Here is a 19,807-nt window from a genome sequence, read left to right as displayed (position 1 = left end):
AATAATATTACACTAACTTTTGATATCTATCTATACATAAGATGAATTCAGAATCTGATTAATGTATAATCACAACAGGTAACAACAAACATGAAACTTCAGAAAAAGGTGGAAAGACGAAGAGAACAATTTCACTTATATGCTGCTTGCCTAAATCAGTTTACTCTGAAATCACATTTTAAGTGAGAATCCTAAAGAAATGGAGATTTGCCAGTTGGCTCTGAATACTGCTAACTAGAAGTGAATAACAATGGTCCAATGAATCATTTCTAAGCTATTTTAGAAAACCTTTCATTAAAAAATTCCTCTACATCACACTTGTGGATTTTACATCAAAGAGCTGCCTGGATTCATCATTTCATTAATAAACAGTAATTCAGAAACTCTGACATTTCTGACAATGATGCCACACATAGGCAATTAAAAAAAATCGCAACCAACCTACATTCTTCAAGTCAATGAAAGTTGATAGAGGAATGTAAATTAAATTTTTACAACCTTAAATAATGTATTAAATAGCTATGGTTACCTGACTTAATAAGAAGCACAGGCTTGAGTGCCCTGGAACAGTAGGTCAGAAATTGGTTACTTTAGGGACACATTCCTTTTCATTGTTCAATATTCGAATCTTAATTCAAATGTACTGAGAAAGGGATACTAATATGAAAAAACAAAAGACACTGATTTGAAGAGTTCTCACATTGTGCTCAAGGGCTAAGTTTTATTTATATAAATACTTATTTCATTACTACCATAGACATTTTCAAAAGAACTCTGGCTTTCTGGATATAACGGGGGCGAGGGGATGCTCCTTAGAGAATGTTACATCTCCCTGAGGGAGAACAAATAGTGTTTTGTTTTGTTTGTTTTTTTTTTAATCCTGTGCCTACTACTCTATGCTTATTCCCCACCCCCCCCCCCATTAAGTGCTTGAAGTAAAATAGGAAAGCTATAAAAATGAATGACAATGGTTATTATTATATACACTGGATGACTGATCTCTTTTTGAAGAGGTTTACAGATGAACTCTTTGGGAAGTCTAAGCTCTTAATAAATACGATCTGCTTAAGAGGAAGATGACCCTGACTAGCATTTCCCAAATCAAATTCCATGGAAGACTAGTATCCCATGAAATGTTAATGTGTGCTATTTGAGAAAAAGATAGTGGGGTCAAATATTTGGGAAATGACAGTATAATATTTATCTCTTGGTCACAAAAATTAGCAACATTAAAGTCTTGAAGGAAGCTGTAAGTAGTTGAAAATTATTTGATCATGAAATTCCTTGTGTAAAAAGGTATTATAACATTCTTCTGTCTTATAATTAATTCTTTGGACTCCTGAAATATTGTCCCTAAAACCATGAACAGCATACTAAATTTACATTAGCCCCACCCACTTCAATCACATAGATGAATAAAAACAATGAGAACACAATTTTATATGAAATTTCTCAAAAGCAAGACAACAAAAAATGAATTTTTTTCAGTCCATTACTTAAAAGTTTAATTCATTTAGGCTGTAATAATGTATAAATTTATATGGCTGGATGTATTTGGAGTTTCAAGTAATGAAAACAGAATTGTGCTATTTATAGAAACAACTATAAATACTGATACCTAAAAATATCACATTAACAGGGGGGACATTACTAACATGATCTGTTCTGCCAATAATTTCTAAGATGTTTCACAAGGAAAAAGATCAAGAACAGGAATCTTTCTCTGGGGCATCACATTCCATGTCATCTAGGGGTCATGAGAAAGAAAGGGTGTTATTACCTTATACTTGAGAATTATATTACAACTGGTTGATTATTCAGGATTAATGAGCTCAGGGTTAGGAGTTCAGTGGCCATATGGGCAAATGTAATGAGGTGCCTGGAGCTAGGCCTCTGCCAACACTGCCAATCAGCACGGCAGGGGTCTCTAAATCCACTAGCAGTTTGGCTCTGCTCCAGCAGGGGACCACCTCAAGACAGTGGCCTCATCTCCATCTGGGTCTGGCATGCTAGTCATTGTCGGGCATGTGACTAATTTCTTGGAACCAAGCCTCAACTTGCATACCTTTTCCAGCAACTGAGTCCTCAACTGGTTGCCCTGATTCCATAAGTTGTCTGATCTGACCTCCATCCAGAATCCATGTTGCTTTTAACTTAGGTCTTTTAATGGCTTGTCCTTAAACTCCAGTTTATTTGTGATTGCGTTCTTGCTACTGATAAAGATTCTCTCCTTAACCAGACTCTGGCTTCCTGAAGGCTCCTCTGAATCCTTTTCTTCATTAGGCCTTGCTAGCCCAGGTTTTACAAGAATTCTCCTAAGTCAGTTTAGAGAGAACCCCCCCATTCTCCCTATCTGATGAGGTTCCTCATCCTCTACTATCCTCTAGGTCATATCTCATTATCTGATATTTCACCCTGGCCTGCCTTTAGCAAGAATCTTGTTAAGTCTGTTTAGCCAGAATCCACCTGATCTTTCCTCTTTGTAATTTTCCACCTCCCTGCCCCCAACCTGCTCCTTGGCTAAAAATTCCCATCTTTCCTTGTATTTGGAATTGAGCGCAGTTCTAGACCCGTTTAGACTTAATTGATGCCTATTTTATCATCTATGTGGCCTTCTCTGCCTGCAGTCTCTTCCTCATCACAGGGCCTAAACGGACACTCAACCTATCAATGGTAGAATCTTCATTTATCACCTGCTGTGTCCCAGCATATTTTTCTAGTTTCAGGAATTTCTATCACCTGACTTCATTAACAGAGGCATATTATTAAATTCTAGTGTGAGTCTTCATGATCTTTTTCTTCGGCAAATACCCACACTTCCTGACTCATCCTGCACTGTACATTGTTAACCTGACTGAACTTTGATCTTGTCATTGTCTTCCCTCAAGACTGCAGAGTCAGGATCTAATGTCTGAGAGTAAATGATCCAGTTTGAACTTGCCTTTTCAAACTTCTTTTCACTGCTCCTATTTACCTACTATTCTCTCCAGGCAAAAAGAACTGACTTGTTATCTGCCATACATGCCCTTAGTTTTTCTATTGTACTCCCTCCCTTTGCCTAAGCATGTGATAAATGCTCTTCCTTCTTTATGTCCAAATCTTATTCAACTTCAAGACATAGTACCATCTGCTGGGCTTAATCTCTTTCTGACTCAACTTCATCTTGATCACTCTGATGGTCCTTAACATTTTCTACCTTGTAAAATAATTATTTATGTGCTTTTAAAAATGTTTATTTATTTTTGGGGGGGGGGGAGGGAGGGACAAACCGAGAGGGAGATGGAATCCGAAGCAGGCTCTGAGCTGCCAGCCCAAAGCCCAATGTGGAGCTTGAACCCATGAACCGTGAGATCATGACCTGAGCCAAAGTCGGACGCTCAACCGACTGAGCAACCCAGGTGCCCCTATAGTTATTGATGTGTTTCTTATATCTTCCCTATTAAGCTGTAAGAGCCTCAATGACAAGAGCTATCTTGTTTTCATCACTGTGTATCTACAGCATTTAGAAGAAGCTTGCACATATGCTTAATAAAATTTTCAGAATTAAGTCTCAGTACTATTAATAGCTCTTTTAGAGGCACTTGGGTGGCTCAGTCGGTTGAGCGTCTGTCTTTGGCTCAGGTCATGATCTCACAGTTCATGAGTTCAAGCCCCGCATCAGGCTCTTAGCTCTCAGTGCAGAGCCCACTTTGGATCCTGTTTCCCTTTCTCTCTGCCCCTCCCCTAGTCACACTCTCTCTCTCAAAAATAAATAAAACATTAAAAAAATAGCTCTTTTAGATTCACAAAAATGGAAAGGAGAGGGGAGAGAATGAGATGGGATGTGTCCTAATGATCTAGCCATACTCTCTTGGAGTAGAGACCCTAGAAGTCATCGATTGCAGTGGTTCTCCACAAATTTTCTACGTTAATATATCTGGGTAACTCACGTGTGCAATGAGATCTTAAGGGAATATCTAGATATATTTCTTTTTTACACAGACTCTAGGATATGTGTAACTGGGTTCCCTAGCTACACCTACCTTCTCTTTCTTTTATTGATATTTGAAAGATGCAGTTGAAAGTATGCTAATATAAATGAATTATCTCATGAATTACTCATTACAAACCATGAGTGCAAATAACTTCTCTAAAATTAGAGAGTTAGAGGCAGAAGTAGGATTAAAACTCAGGTCTCTGCCTCCTTGTCTAGTGAGCTTTCCATGAAACAATACTATCTCTGATCACTGCTGCTAGAAAAAAATCCCAGTCTTAGTAGGTTATTAGCATTACTTTCCTTCATGTGGGTGCATACTTATAAAGCTTTCAAAAATCATTCACAAACTGGTTTTTAAAAAATTCCAATAAGCTTCCAGACTCTTTTTCATCTTCTTTTCCTACCCCTGCCCTCCTCCATTTGTGGAAATTAGATGTATGGTGCTTTAACAAAGAGAGCTTGATTGATGTTGTGTTACTGTTCAACAACAGTTCTTGCTATTAATTGCTTTATAATGATAATTGCATTTAGTAGTACAAGATATTCTCTTTTCTAATTGGCTATTACTGGTGAATAGCAGCTTGTTACATAACAGAAGATTGTGTTAAATAAATAACCACAATTACAATGCTGAGGTCCTTCGCTTAAAAAACAAATTGCTCTAAGTTTTTGGATAAAAACACTAAAACATTTTTTATAAGGCAGGGTCTCTATAATTACTTGGGGGAAGATTCGTCTTTCAGTTAAGAAAAAGCATGACATGAGGACAGTGTTAGGGAAACCAGGAGTCAGAACAGGCATTTCCTTTCTTTTAAAAATAAACACATTCAAAAGCTTTCAGCTCCTCAGTCAATACAAACAAACTGCAGATTGAAATGCATCAACTTCTTCCCACAGTGTGACATGGAAACAGAAAGGCCTCTCCAATTAGCTCTGATAAAATATAATTGCAAAGTCCCACCAACTACATTGAAATGTTCCCATAGATACAGCCAGGGGCTCTTCCTCATTTGTTCTGCATGGGACCCAGTCACCACTCAACCAACACCAAGTGCCATCACAGTGTGGCACTGTAGAAGATGTAGTGACACCAAGGTGTATGTGACAGTCCTTATCCTTAAAGGCTTCCATATAATAAAATCAGGAGTACGTCTCAATTCGAACTGTAATGTTGATTAGTTTGTAATTATTTAAAAGTTATGTCTAGACTTTTCTAGTAGCAGTTGTCATAATAATAATGAGCTGAAACAACCTGTGCAAGGTCACACAGGTTGTAACTGGCAGTTACTTCCGAATCCACTTTTTTCCAATTCCAAAGACCCGCCACAGCTTCTTATGATACATCCTCAGCAACTGCTTCGCTCCTCCCTATATTCACTGCTTCACTCAACCTCCCAAAAAGGTAGGACTTAACTGCAGCATTTTTGTCTGTTTTTTAAATTTAACTGCAGCATTTTTATGATGAAATGGGAGACTCAGAGGTTCAATAATTTTCTGCATGTTCATAGTGCTACAAAGCAGCAAATTCACAATCAGAATCCAATATTTCAGACTTCGAATCCAGTCTTTCCTCCCACACATTTTTACTCAATGTATTAATTCAAAGGTACCAAAACATGGGAAAAGCCCAACAGTATCCCACATTGACTTATACCAGTTGAAATATTCTACCACTTCTCAACTGTTGATACCTCTTCCCCAAAGGAAGCAAAGGTTTAAATCCTGTTTAATTTTAGAAACTTTACTTGGTTCCTAGAGCTAAGATGGCACCCAGCCTCAGCTGACTAACTTACAAATAAATGACACAGGCACAAAGAGTTGTGGCTGAGTTGTAAACAAAGGCACAAGAGTGGTCAAATCCATCTCCACTTTTGGAAAAAGCTGCCCTGCTCACGTTTGGGTCAGTGATGTCAGTGGGAACATACATTTCAGGAAGAGACAGCAATTTGTTAAGATGCCTTCAGTGAAATACCAATCCACTTGGAGTTTATTAAATAAATCATAGCAAAACTGAACCCCAACTCTATGGCAAAGTTCTCCAAGAACAGGTAAGAGTAACATTTAAAGATTCAATCATTGGAGATGGCAGTATACTATTTTGTATCTATTTACTCATGGATTTATGTGTAGGAGACAGTATACTTTTTATTACGTGAATCTGATCGATATTATCTTCAATTGTTCAAGATGGGAAGTGTATGGGTATGTGTTGTGGAGGACAGCACTGTTCTTTTGCACGAATGGAAGGTCTGTGTCAACATAATGAGAAGTGTATGTAAATTCTACGTCTGATAGTCCAAGTAATCCCTCAACAGAAACCTGGTCATGAAATAGAACACAATAAGGTTGTAGCACTCAAAATCATCACCTGTATCACCTGTGGCACACGTGCCAACGATGTGCCCATACCTGTGTCTGAAATGAGTCACCATTTATTTAAGACCAGGCTACTGTATCGTCATCTCACTCATCATTTCAACATTCCAGCAAGACAGATAGGATTTTACCCATTTTACACATGAGAAACTGAGGTTCAGAGGCTGATTACCTTGTCTATGGCTGGTAAGTGACCAGGATTTGATCTTACATTGGCCTGACTTCAATATGTACACACATCCTCTTTTTCCTATAGCACATTGCCTCCTATAGGAACGTTAGCATTGGAACATAATTAGGTCTAAGGGAAGTCTGTTTCAGACGTTATCCAATGGAATGTAGTTGCTATGAGACATCATTATAACAGTAAGTAGGATAAAAGTTCTGTTTCTGTTGCTGTGTGTCCTTGTGCAAGTCACTCTTGTACCAGTTTCTTGCACTAGTTGTAAATGGAAAGGGCATAATACAAATATCCACTTCAGGGATGTTGTGAGGATGAAATGACCTAAGACTTGTGAAAGCATTTGAAACAGTACTTGGCACAGTTACTGTTCAACAAATATTAGCAGCATCATTATTATAATATCTTCTTTTATAATTTCCTCTTAATATCCTGCAAGCTAAGCTAGTTCCCAAATAGTTTTATAGGAAAATAAAGGATGTTCTGAAGGAGGTTTCTATAATTCTTTTTCTTCCGTGACATTCTCCAGCTTGTACCTTGCAAGGCCATCCCAGTATGCAAGATTATCTGAGCTTCTTGCTGACTCTGAACGTGGGTGTGTGTTTAGGGAGCTGGGGGTGAGGGGGCAGCACGGGGTAGGGGTGAGAAAGGGTATGAAGATAATATAAAAGGCTTTCAGAGCGCATAGTTGCAATACTAGTACAGAGCACAAGCAGACACCCTGACAACTCCCGGGAATGCAAGGGCAGCCTAAACAGGTATCACCAACACATTCCTAAGCTTCTCCCCGGTTACACCACAATTCAGACTGCTTCCTAAGTAAATACAGAATCAGAAAGCAGGCAGTTTCATTGTTCATTCAGGCATATCTTTATATTGAAAACAACTAATAGTTACTCAATTCCAAGCTGCTAAAGGGAAATGTGCTGGCATGTCATAAATACATAATTGAATGAAATAATCACAACTCTGCAAGGTAGGTATTATATTTTCATAAATGTAGCAGCATAGGCAATAGTCATACACAACTGATAAATACCAGAATTGACATTTAAATACAGTTTTTCCAAGATAGGGTCTAGTTCTCTCTCCACTGTCTTGTCAAATGTAGGAGACTGGATTTAAGCATTAATGCTAGAAATAAGATGACAAACTGTGGAAAACCAGATAACTGCCATGCAGATGATGGGACACCAATTTCAAGGTCTATGCAGCAGTTCATTAAGTTATGGGTTCAAGGTTATAAAGGACAGATGTAAAGTATTTTTTTAATTTAATCATTATCCATACACCACTAATACTTTACTTAAAAAAAGACTGGAAGGGCACCTGGGTGGCTCAGGTCATGATCTCACGTTTTGTGGGTTTGAGCCCTGTGTTGGGCTCTGTGCTGACAGCCTGGAGCCTGGGGCCTGCTTTGGATTCTGTGTCTCCCTCTCTGCCTTTTCCCTGCTTGTGCTCTCTCTCTCAAAAATGGATGAACATTAAGAAAAGAAAAAAAAAAAAAAAGAAAAGAAGAAGAAGATGACTGCAAAGTTATGTCAAAAGGCTAATTATGACTACCTGTGACAACATATCATCTTCATGATGATATATTCTGCATTTTCTAGTTGGGGTGCATAACTTTCATAAACCTAACATATACTCAGTTTTTTACTTGATTTCAATTCCTCTGTGTAAAATAGCTGCCATTCGAAGTACTCTGAACAAATTTCAGATACATTTTAACCATTAAACTGCTGGAGTGTTCACTTCATGCAACTCTGATAAGCACTGGCATAAAAGAAAAAAAGACAACTCTTACCCTCAAGAAGTTCACAGTCTACCAGGGTAGACAAAGCTACCAATAAATAACTACAGTCTGCTATGGTAAGTGTGATAATGAAGATGTGGGAAGGAAAGCAGGGTGACTGAAGATGAGGCTGGAAAAGTAGATTAGAATCTTAAATGCTATGCAGAGAATTGAGATCTCATTACATAAGCATTAGAGCCACACTGAAGATTTGAAGTGAAGACGCATTCATACATTTGTGTTTTGGAATATGCATTTAAGGAGGCAAAAGTCAAGAGTATGTGAGATCAACAGGAAGGTTTTGCAATCATCCAGGCTAGAATTCATTTCTTGTTAAACAATGATTAAACACTGACAGGGTTCCAAGACAGGCTTGGGTAGACAAAACCAAACATGTCAAAGTTCTGGTCCCCAAGAACACAGTTTGGAGGATGGGGGACACAGTAACTCAGCAGCAATGGTGAGGGTTAGAAATAGAAGAGTGGCTAAAGAGATGAAGAGAAAGAACAAATTCAAAAGATTATTTCAGGCACAGAAAAATAAGACCTACTAACTGGTCAGGTTCGGGACCTGAGGGCAAGATAGGAATCAAGGATGCTCCCTAGGTTTCTAGCTAAGGCTTGATGCTACCTATCGAAATAGCAAATATAAGAATGAGGAGTTGACACCACCCGCTACCCCCATTCCTTCTAGAGATACTGCAAATGCGTTAACAAGGTCTCCAGAGGAAACACATTCTAAATCCAAAGTAGCATTCCCATGATTGTCATCTACGGAGCATGCATTTGCAGGGAAAAAAGTTAACTCTGGCAGATTGTAATATGGATGCACAGGTTAACTCTGTCACAAATCACCTCCGTCTCAAACATTTCCTAGAAGTATTGTCAATTAATAAACTATATGTACTATCTTACTGCCTCTAACTAAAAACAGCAAAAGAAAAAATACCAGTAATACATCCCAAAGTGTGAGAAATTGAGTCCATTTACCGCCTGTTGTAAACTTTAGAGGACAATATGAAATCCCAGTTATAGTTCAAATGTATGCAAAGCAGTGTTGTGCAAGATCGGGGGCTTTCCTGGTGAGGGACGGAGCCTCAGATCTCAGGTAAGGTGCTATCCCTGCCTGCACACCACTCAGAGATTCATTCTAGCAGAACTCTTCTGCTCCAGGATATTAAGTACACAGGTTGATATTTTAATTAGAACCATAGTGAAACCTCCTAAAAGAGGCAGTTTTCAGGAAATTAATGATTTTACAGGGAAAGATATTTTTGAGAACCTAAGTAAATGCTTAACAAAAAAATATGAATATAATTTCAGTATCATTGTTTCCAGCCGAAATTTGTATCACACTTTGCAGGCTTTGAAAACAATTTAGATAAAGTTACAGAATAATACATAGATTATTAAGGGGATTTTTAGTGACAACCTTACAAGAAAGACATAAAACTCAACCATTAGCTCTCCCATTGACTGATAACAATTAGCGGGAATACTTGTCAATTATGAACCACAGTGAGGAATTTTTTTGTTACAGATACTTCAAATTCACTGCTGCTCCATACTGTCGTCGAAAAGAAATTGGAACCTAGAATTATGCTTTATAGCATTTACTTAATTCAATCCAATAGTCATTTAAATATTGGCCCTTGATTAATGATTTTCTCACAGTAGGTAAGCACAAGGGAAAAGGACATTTATATATTACTAATAGGAGTGTATGCTGACGTCTTTCAAAGGGAAAAATCTGGTATCTATTAAAATTTTAAACCTGTGTTACCTTTGATCCTGCAATTCCTCAAGAAATTCGTTCTTTGCCAGAGGGGAAGGATATGTGTATGAAGTTGCTCACTATAAATTACTGAAAAACTAAAGCCACAGTACATGTTCATTAATAGAGGAATGGTTAGAGTACGGTACATTCGTATTATGGAATACAACTGGTAGTCTTTAAAAAGAAAGAAGCAACAAATATACTGACATGGAAGAAATATACAGATCATTGGGAGAGAGGGGGGTGCAGATCTTTGAGCTTACATACAATGATCTCTTTTCATTTTTCAAAATCAAAACAATACAGATGTGTGTCATCTAGGAATATGTCAGAAAGAACACACAACAAACTTTTAACAGTCATTATTTTGGGAATGGACTGTGTGGTGGAGGAACTTTCATTTAACTTACACACCTCTGAATGGCTTCAAATATTTATAATGAAAAATTTCATAATTTTAAATAACTAATGATATCTAATTGTCCAACAATGTTTTTGGAAGAAACTCCCAATTTTCCTTTTTATGAGTTAATCTGTGGGATAAATTCACCAAGGATTTCATCTTTAAATGTTAAACAGGGAGCCCTCTGAACTTTGAGAATCTGGAAAACCTTAATAGTATCTTACCACCAAATAAGAGCCCCCAAATGAAATGGTCAGGTGTGGGCTTAAGTATTTCAAGTCAGGAGCCTATCAAAGATTTCTTTGGTAGAGGTATTAAAATAATTTCAGAGATAGGTAGTTCCACCGATGGGCAGTGGGAGGAGACTGCACTTTATCTCTGTGCTGAGATAAAAACTCAAAACTAAATGTCAATTTAATCGTGAAAACAAAAACAAAATAACCAAAAAAATCTCAAATAAGGCCAGAGAAACTTTAAGCCCCCAAACCATGTCAAATAGAAAAAGACAACTTGTTGGGACACCTGGGTGACTTGGTGGGTGAAGCGTCCAACTTCAGCTCAGGTCATGATCTCAAGGTTGGCAAGTTCGAACCCCCGTGTCAGGCTCTGTGCTCACAGCTGGGAGCCTGGAGCCAGTTCTGTGTTTCTTTCTCTGCCCCTCCCCTGTTGGTGCTCTCTCTCTCTCAAAAATAAATTAACATTAAAAAAAAAAAAAAAAAGAAAAAGACAACTTCTGTTAAATTACACAAGACAAAAAAGAAGGGAGGCGCGCGGGGATAGATGCACTAAAGGTAAACGAATAGGGCTAGGCATCCTCAAGACAATCAATCCCCCTGGCAGCTTTCAAAGTTTGGTTTATAATCTCTATAGTGGATCAGAGGGCAACTTCAAAGACAAGTAGCGTCAAAGTAGTTGCGATGATTTTCATAACCACCTTCAAATTTTCTCTGAAGCCATGACTGCAAAATACCATTTCCTTTCCTCTTTCTCGAAGAACTCAGCCTGGGTCCACATTCAATCCTGGAGATCGCCTGGGGCGGTCAAGAGCTACCAAAGAGGCTGTGAGAGACACTTTCTCTTCAGATGCCGCTCTTGCCGGCAATCGAATAAATCTGTAGAGTGGAGAGAAGTGACCAATCTGCAACCGGAAAACCGCCCGAATACAAGTAAAATATATCTCCCGAGGCCAAACCAAGCAAACCGAGGCGGAGGCAGGATACCGGAGAGGAGAGAGCTAATACCGGAGTTACAATCACACATGCGCGAACGTGACTTGACACACACCCACCCGGCAGCAAGCGCAAACCTGGGAGCTCCAAACCGAAGAAAAACGCTCAGGGAGCTTCTCTGGTCGCCGGGAAGCCCATTCCATCCCATTTTCTTTTCCCTACCCAGACAGCCGTCACCATATATCCGCTTCCGACCCCACACCGCCCCGCTGGGCCCCTCCCATCGATCCCTGGCGCTCAGGTGGCCTTAGAGCTGGCAGGCTCCTGGGGTTTGCCTGGCGGTCAGCTGCAATCCTGATCCGAGAGAGAGGGAAAAAGACCACTTACGGTTCAGTGGAACAGTACTCACCCTCATAACTGACACTCCCAGATTCGCTATGGTTGCTCTTGCAGTCCTCCTCCCCTCGGGCAGCAGCCCCCTGGGTCTCAGGAGCAGCCATTACAAGGCAGACGAGAAAAGGGAGGGCAGCTGGGCGAGCCCGGAACCAATGGAAACGCGACTGGAGGCGAACCCCCCCATCACCGCGGGGTTCCTCCACGTCCACGCCTCGCCATCACGTTCTAGGCCAATAGGACACGGAGAGCGGCGCCTAATCCCAGCCCCCAACCGCTGATGCCACGCCCCCTTCCGGGATGGAGCGGCCCAGAACTACAATTCCCAGCGTGCTGTGGGGACTCTGGGACAGGGAGGGCTGGAAGAGGCGCTGGCGGGCGGGGGTGCGCCGGAGAGTACCCTGGCTTGTAGCTTAGTTCAGTGAATCAGAACAATGACTGCGCCGCCGGGTCCCCAAGAGCGCGTCGGAGGACTGTGAGCAGCCGCCGCCGGGAGAGCGGCGGGCGGCGCACCCTCAGCGGAGCGGTGTCACCGCCGGGCTCGGGAGCCTCCAGCGCAGACCTTGCCTAGCGCTCACAGCCCGAGCGGAGCCGCGGGGCTTCAGCGTTGCAGCCGCTACTCGGGAGCTGTGCATTGTTGTGAGACGGAGAAGGCGCGGGGATTACAAAGCCGGAAGACCCCGGACCCCCCTTTAGCCATGTGGATACCTACGGAGCACGAGAAATACGGCGTGGGTAAGTCTCCGCGGGGCGAACTTTTATTCCGCTCTGGCCCGAGCGGGTGCGCATTTCGCGTCCTTGCCCCTGCGCCCCTCTCGCTCTGCCGGGCTGGAAATGCCTAATCCTGGCATCGCGCTGCGGGTTTGGGGCTTTGCCGAGCCGGCTCCGGGCAGTGGGGTATGCGCTGGGGTCTCGCCCTTCATCGCCCCATCGGTGCTCCCCGCACCGGCTCCCGGAGTGCCGGGACGGCTAGGGGAGCGCGCGGCCAGCCCTCCTGCTGCGGGCTCTGCCTGCGGAGTTTGGAGTGGCGACGGGGCGTGTGTGAGTCAAGTTGAAGAGAAGGGTGAACGGCGTTCCGCTCCTCTCCCTCCTTATCTTTCTTCCCCAAAGAGGGCAGTGGGCTGCAACGATTCCCTGGGGTGGAGAGAGAGACAACAAGTACTGCGCAGAGAGAACACCCCCAAAACAGAAGGGGAGGGGGGCGCAAAACCTTCCCTCCGGCTCCCTTCGACATTCCCGGAGTGCGGAATGTGGCACTGTCCTCAAAGGAGCCGCTCTGACAGACCGAGCCTGACCCTAGCTTCCTTCCTCCCTCCTATCCCGGGTTTATGGGGTGTGAGTGTTTAGGGGCTGGGGGGATTGGTAAATTTCAACATCTGCGCCTCTTTGGTCTTTGGAGGGGAACGGGTATTTCAGCAATGCTTTTACTTCTGGCCACCCTCTCGGCCCGGGGTAAGAGCGTTGGGGGTTGGTGGAGGACAGCTGTGGAGTGATAATGGGGAAGGGGAAATCAGAAAGCCTTGGGTCTTCGAGGCGAGGAGACAGCTTTTAGGAAAGCACTACCCTGACACTGGCTTTCGGAGGAGAAGGAACAGGGTAATGCTCGCTGTTCTGTGCAAAGGTGAACAACAAAGGACATTAATGTTGACTGATGAATACAGGAGTCTCCCTTCCTTTCCCTCCTCCCATTGCAGGCTGATTACAGTTCCTGTTTTTGTTGTTTGATTTCAGCTGGGTCGCCCCTTGACAGTTACTCCTTTTAAGGTTGTAGCTATTAAGAAGCCAGGCTCTCTGACAAGCCTGCAGCGGCCAAATGCAATTATAACCTCTCAGAAGGTTTAACAGGGAGAAAGCATTTTGGATTTTACTAACAGTCTTTATTCCCTATAATGCCCCGTTCTGCTGATTGGTGTACTTTTTCTTTTTTTAATTGGGTACAGATCTAGTGATTTAGACGATGTGTAGGTATCTGCTTCTGTTCTAAATTAATTTCCCTGTAATTTAGACAATGTGGAAAGCCTTTCCAGGGAATCTTAGTCATACGAGATTTTTTTTTTTTTAAACTTTGCATGGGGATAGGACTTTGGAGTCCACTGAAAGGACTGTAAGATTAAACAAAGTCAATGAAAGCTAATGAGCTTTCTTTCTGTTTGTGACTGTTCAGCAAGACAATAGTTTGTCCTGGACCCACCTTTGGGAAGGGGTTCCAGCCTTCCCTCTCTTCAAAGTGTGATGGGAACCTTTGCCAGGCACTGTCCTGGCAAGGAGTAGATGTTGGTGGTTGTTATTTTCCTTCTGTCCACTCTCCCCCACCTTTTTGGGTAGATTAACCCTTGCTGGGAAAGACATTGCCTTTGCTGAAATGGTGAGGAACTGGCGTGTTCCCTTGTCACTGGGTTTAACACTCATTGGAAGAAACACAGACCCATCCAGCAACACTGTCCCGCTTGGAGTCGATCCCAGATGTTGCTTTCTTCCAAGTGTTAAATTATACAGATTATGGATGGGATTTATTTTCTTGATTTCTTTATGTGCCAGGTCACAGCTGGGTGCTGGTATTGATTAGTTTTTCTCTCGCCTTTCTTTATAAACCTTGGGCAGAGGCTTAAAACACACTCTGGGATTTCCTGGAATGGCAAACCGGATATTATCGGTCAAATGTTTTGGGCTGCAGCAGACACCTTGCTTTTGGGTGGTTGTAATTTGGTTGCAGAGTAGGGGGAGATGGGAGGGTGAGCTCAGCGTTGGGAAAAGGAGGTTGAGATGAGAAGTGAGGACAGAGGTGGGTCTGCTCATTTATACAATATCACACATACAGGAATGTTAACCATCTTTATTATTAATTTTTGAGCATTTGGCTTATGGAATGCTTAGCTGTTTTTTAGAATCCATCTGTTAAGCGTGTGCATTTGTGTGTGTGTGTGTGTGTGTGTGTGTGTGTGTGGTGAAAATTTTGCTAGGATGCTTAAGTGTGGACTTTATTTCTCACCATGGAGAGCACTATTTGTAGCTGTCTATGCTGCAAGTTTTTTGTTTTTTTTTAAACCTTGGTTAGTGCATGTGCTTTCTTTTCTAGTTTTTATAAATACAAAAGAAAAGATACTTTATAGACACAAATGTTTGGCTGATATCAGGTGTAGTAGTAATGTAATTCCTCATTCTATGAAATAAATTAGTCTTTGTAACTTGGAATACCTGAAGTTTTAATGCAAATTGTGTATTTTTCCAATGATGCTTTTTATCCACCATCAATTATATATGAGATAATTATGTGTCTTTATGTTTCAGTTTCAAGCAACATTGTAAATATGGGTAAACTTTCTTAAATGTCATGACGTAGTAAGATGTATCAGAGATAGAAATTCCTTTTCAAACCTGACATGTGGGCACCCTCCCCAACCAATTGGTGGATGATTTTAAAACAATGTCTGCTTAATTTTATACCAAAGTGTTCTGATTCTAGGGAATTAGAAGATACAGTGATAAAGCTGTAGTCCTGAGGGAGAGGAGACCTTGTCTCTTTAAAAACATATTAGTAGGCACACATATTTTATCTTGGGAAATTCTGGGTAGCTCTTGGCCCAAAGCTAGACAGTGCTGCCAGCTGGGTGACCTTAGGTAAGTCACTTAACGTTTCTGAGTCCCAGCCTCTTGGTCAAATGAGATCAAGTTCCTTCCCGATATTCTTTAGAGCTCTTCCAAACAAATGTGTCCTTTGGTTAGAAAGATACCTCTATGGTGTAGAGATTGTTATAAAGAAAGACACTTCTGTTGTGACACATCCCGCATGGTTTTTAACCAGGATCAAAGGTAAGCAAAAGCTACCTGGCAGGCTGCCAGAACCAAGGTGCTGGTTGTTCATTTTTCAATCTGTTTGGTTTTCTCTCTCTAGTAAGAACTCCACGCGCAGTGCCAAAAACGTTCTTGGTAGCCCCCTCACAAATTTCCTTATGATCACTACCTGCTTCCCGCATGCCCTCATCAGACATCCCTCCCTTTCCTCCCTTAAAGGGGTGGGAATTAGTCACAGAGAAAGTTATGCTAGGACTGTTGCATATATATTTCTGTGTTCGTTTATTCAGCAGCCATTTCTGCACAGGGTTCCCAGGTGAGCCGGCATATCTCACTAAGCTGCAAACTGTACCTCTCAACCCCAGCCAGATGTTTTACATGTGTGCGCCTGGTTAAGCTTAGAGGGAGATTATGTGCTGGATTGATCAGTGCAGAAAATTCATGAGCCTGACAAGAAGCAAAACTCAGAACAAGCTGATCTGAAGGTTATGAGTGTCATTTTAAAAATGACGTATTTAGTACTTGTGTCATCGAGTCCTCAAAAGAATTCCTGTCCTCCATTTCTCTTGAAGTGTTCTGCTCTCATTCAAGTAGGAATCCCATTCCTTTTTAAAGCTCTATTTTAGGGGAAGCGATACCTTCTATTATTATATGGGATCTTTATGATACCTTTTCCTTGAAATAGGTGCTTTAATGGTAGCTTGTGTGGAAGAGTTGGAGTGAGTGTACCTGTCTTCTTAGCTGTTTTCAGTTTCTTAGGTATTAGTGTCTTAAAATGTTTCCTCTTTGTGGTACCATGGTGTATCCACATAACATGTATGGATAAATAATGATATGCTGCCCGAAATTGTAACATTTAGAGCCTGGCACAGGATTCTATTTTTTTTTTTTTTTAATTAATTTTTTTGAGGGTGGCGGGAAGGGCAGAGAGAGAAGGAGAATCTCCAGCTGTGGGGCTCGAACTCCTGAATCATGAGATGTGACCTGAGCTGAAATCAAGATTTGGTTGCTTAACCGACTGAGCCACCCAGGTGTCCCCCAGGATTCTACACTTAAGAAGAGGAGTGATTTATATCCGTAGGCCAAGTACCATTGAAGAGCTGTGCAGGCAGCAGGATGGCAACTGATGTCCTTGAGCTGGCGGCCGCCTGTGGGAATGGCGTATACACATGTTTCCCTCTTCTGGTCATTCCACTAAGTGAAGATTATTTCACGAGGCCCTAGAAACACAGAGGTGCTGCCTTTCCTCTCTTTATTCTTGTTTTTTTTTTTTTCTCTTTCCCAACCCCTCCCCCCCCCCACCCCCTGCACCACCCAGAGGTGGTATGGTAGATACTGCAAAGGAGATTATACAGATTTTGAGAAATTTTAGACTTTCTGGTCTCCAACTCTACTCTTAAGGAGACCACATTTTCAGAATTATCTTTGGATGTCTGGATTTCTAGCATAGTGACCTGATGCTGCAAGCATATATGGCAGAGTAACATCAAACTCTAAGGAAACCCAACCAAAATTCTGTAACCATAGCATATTAATACCATGTTTTATAGTTGAAAAAAATACAGTGAAGTTACTTTGTTCGGGTATAGTCTCTGAAACAGAATGGTAAGTTCCATTTAAGGGATGAGGAAGCATCTTCACAGAAATTAAGTGACTGATTCTATGTCGTGGCTTTCAATCTTGTTTCGGAAATGTACTGAATAGAAGACAGTTTTATTAGTCCATATTATCATCCATAATAGGAAACACCTTTACTTTTTTCATCTAATGTAGATACACAAATACCATTAGCACCAGCGAACACACATACAGTGCAATATTTGCTCATATTCTGTGTGGTGTTCTTTATCATTAAAAAAACAAAACAAAACTCATCACTAGCTTGACTTAATGACTCCTTAATGGATCCTGACCTACAGTTTGAAAGGCATTTCTCTAGATATCACATTTGTGGTACAGGAAGGACTGGAACTCAGACCTTGTTGGGTTTCTGCTCGAGTTCATTCATGACATTGGTTTTGTTGGTTTCTTAGCAGTTAGATATTTGTGCTTATTTTTGACTTAGAGTTTAATAATCATACTTTTTTCCTTCAACATAGTCAAAATCTGCCTTTTTATGTGCTGTTATTTTTAAAGATGTAACAAATATCCAAAGCTATCACATGCACTGTAGAAATCATCTCTCCAAGTTCATGTCTATCTTCCAATTAGGATCTTTTTGACAAGGGCTGGTATGAACTGCATAGTGGCCAATTTTGGATATTTTCTCCATAATTTCCTTTGAGAATGATCTCTGGCTTCTATAACAAGAATAAATAGATTAAGTCTACTGAGATAAGTTGTCAATTGTGGGATTACCACCCATCATTTTCTGCCTTTTTTCATGTTGCTTGCTGATCATTATTAGAAGAAAAAAGGCAGGTTTTTATAAAAAAAACTGAACTGGTAATGTATTTGGCCAGAGTATATATAATAGTTAAGAATAAAGAAGTAAAGATCTCCAAACCTATTTTCATCTGAGCAATTAATTTTTTTCTTTTGTCTTTTTTTCTTCCTAAGTAGACTCTATGTCTAGTGTGGGGTTTGAACCCACAACCCTGAGATCAAGAGTTGCATGGTTTACTGATTGACCCAGGTGCCCCTCATTCAAGATATTTAAATTTACTTGAGGAACAACTGTTTTTCTCTCTGACATTTATTTATTTATTTTAAAAATTTTTGTACATTTAAATTTTTCTTAAGTTTTTATTTAAATTCCAGTTAGTCAAGGGATGCCTGGGTGGCTCAGTTGGTTAAATGACCATCTCTTGGTTTTGGCTTAGGTCATGATCTCACAGTTCCTGAGTTCGAGCCCCACATCAGGATCTGCACTGGTGGTGCAGAGCCTGCTTTTGATTCTCTCTCTCTTCCCTCCTCTTCCCTCCTCCTCCATTTGTGCTCCCTCTTTCTCTCTCTCTCAAAATAAGTAAACTTAAAAAAAATAAAATACGTTCCAGTTAACATACAATGTAATTTTAGTTTCAGGTGTCCACTGCCTCTGGCTTAAAAAAAAAGTGTGCTAAGATATCACTGGATACCTACTCATTAAATAAGAACCACCAAAAAAGGTGTTAATGTCTTTTGGTGATAAAGTTGCAGTAAAACTGATATGGGTTATCCTACTGGTTATATTAAATACTAACCTGATCTTTTTGGTTTTATATATATATATATATATATATATATATGTGTGTGTGTGTGTATGTGTATATATATATAAAAATGTATATTATAATATATATTAATATATATAAATATATACAATATACATAAAAATTATATATATTTATATATATTAATATATACATTATGTATATTATATATAATATATATATTTCCAAAAAGATCAGGTTAGTATTTAATATAACCAGCATGCATTTACGGTACACTTGATATACGTGAAGTATAGTTCTGAGAGCTTGTCATGTGTTGTCATGTAATCCTTGTGACAACTCTGCCAGAGAAAATTCAGTTATCACTCACATTTTGTAGGAGATTGAGTCACAGAGATTAAATAACTTGTCTAAAGTCACACAACAAATGGTGGAGCTAGAATTGGAACCCAGAAAGTATTACGGGGGAACTGCCCCATGACCCCCTGTGCCAGGATTGCCTCATACAACAATTAGTTGTAGGAGTTTGAATCTGTGATCCCACTCCTCAAAGTTTATATGAAAAAAAATCAATAGGAACAAAATTCTTTAAGTACGAAGTTATTCTTCACCACGTTGTGAAATAACATAGATGCCAGTTATTTATAGTTTAACCAGTTTTGGTTATTAGCACATCGGAGCATCATATACTCATGAAATTGGTCAATTTCATAAATAATACTGTTTCCCAAATACATTTCATGTATCAAATATTAAGTGACCAAAGAAATCAAAGTGAATATCGACTATGCCTGAAA

The 19,807-nt window shown here is 40.5% G+C and overlaps 2 protein-coding genes across 10 annotated transcripts in view; one reads left to right on the top strand and one right to left on the bottom strand.

Moving 5' to 3' along the window:
• ZNF277 (zinc finger protein 277) overlaps positions 1-12,232 on the bottom strand; it is a 111,526-nt gene extending 99,294 nt beyond the window's left edge. Inside the window, exon 1 of one of the 3 annotated variants that reach the window (XM_006929317.5) lies at positions 12,083-12,232. In XM_006929317.5, coding sequence (XP_006929379.1) covers positions 12,083-12,173 — 91 coding nt within the window. In that variant the 5' untranslated portion in view covers positions 12,174-12,232. The remainder of the gene's footprint in view (positions 1-12,082) is intronic. The other 2 variants (XM_006929318.4, XM_045052628.1) reach the window with 2 other exon arrangements.
• A 166-nt stretch (positions 12,233-12,398) lies between these two features.
• Positions 12,399-19,807, top strand: part of DOCK4 (dedicator of cytokinesis 4) — a 434,985-nt gene continuing 427,576 nt past the window's right edge. For 5 of the 7 annotated variants that reach the window (XM_045052625.1, XM_019825719.3, XM_019825720.3 and 2 more), the window contains exon 1: positions 12,399-12,801. In XM_045052625.1, coding sequence (XP_044908560.1) covers positions 12,765-12,801 — 37 coding nt within the window. In that variant the 5' untranslated portion in view covers positions 12,399-12,764. The remainder of the gene's footprint in view (positions 12,802-19,807) is intronic. The other 2 variants (XM_019825718.3, XM_011280513.4) reach the window with 1 other exon arrangement.

Source organism: Felis catus, chromosome A2 (assembly GCF_018350175.1).
Source record: "Felis catus isolate Fca126 chromosome A2, F.catus_Fca126_mat1.0, whole genome shotgun sequence".
Lineage (NCBI taxonomy): Eukaryota > Metazoa > Chordata > Mammalia > Carnivora > Felidae > Felis > Felis catus.
Note: the sequence above shows the minus strand (reverse complement) of the source record. Positions and strands in the feature narration are given on the sequence as shown.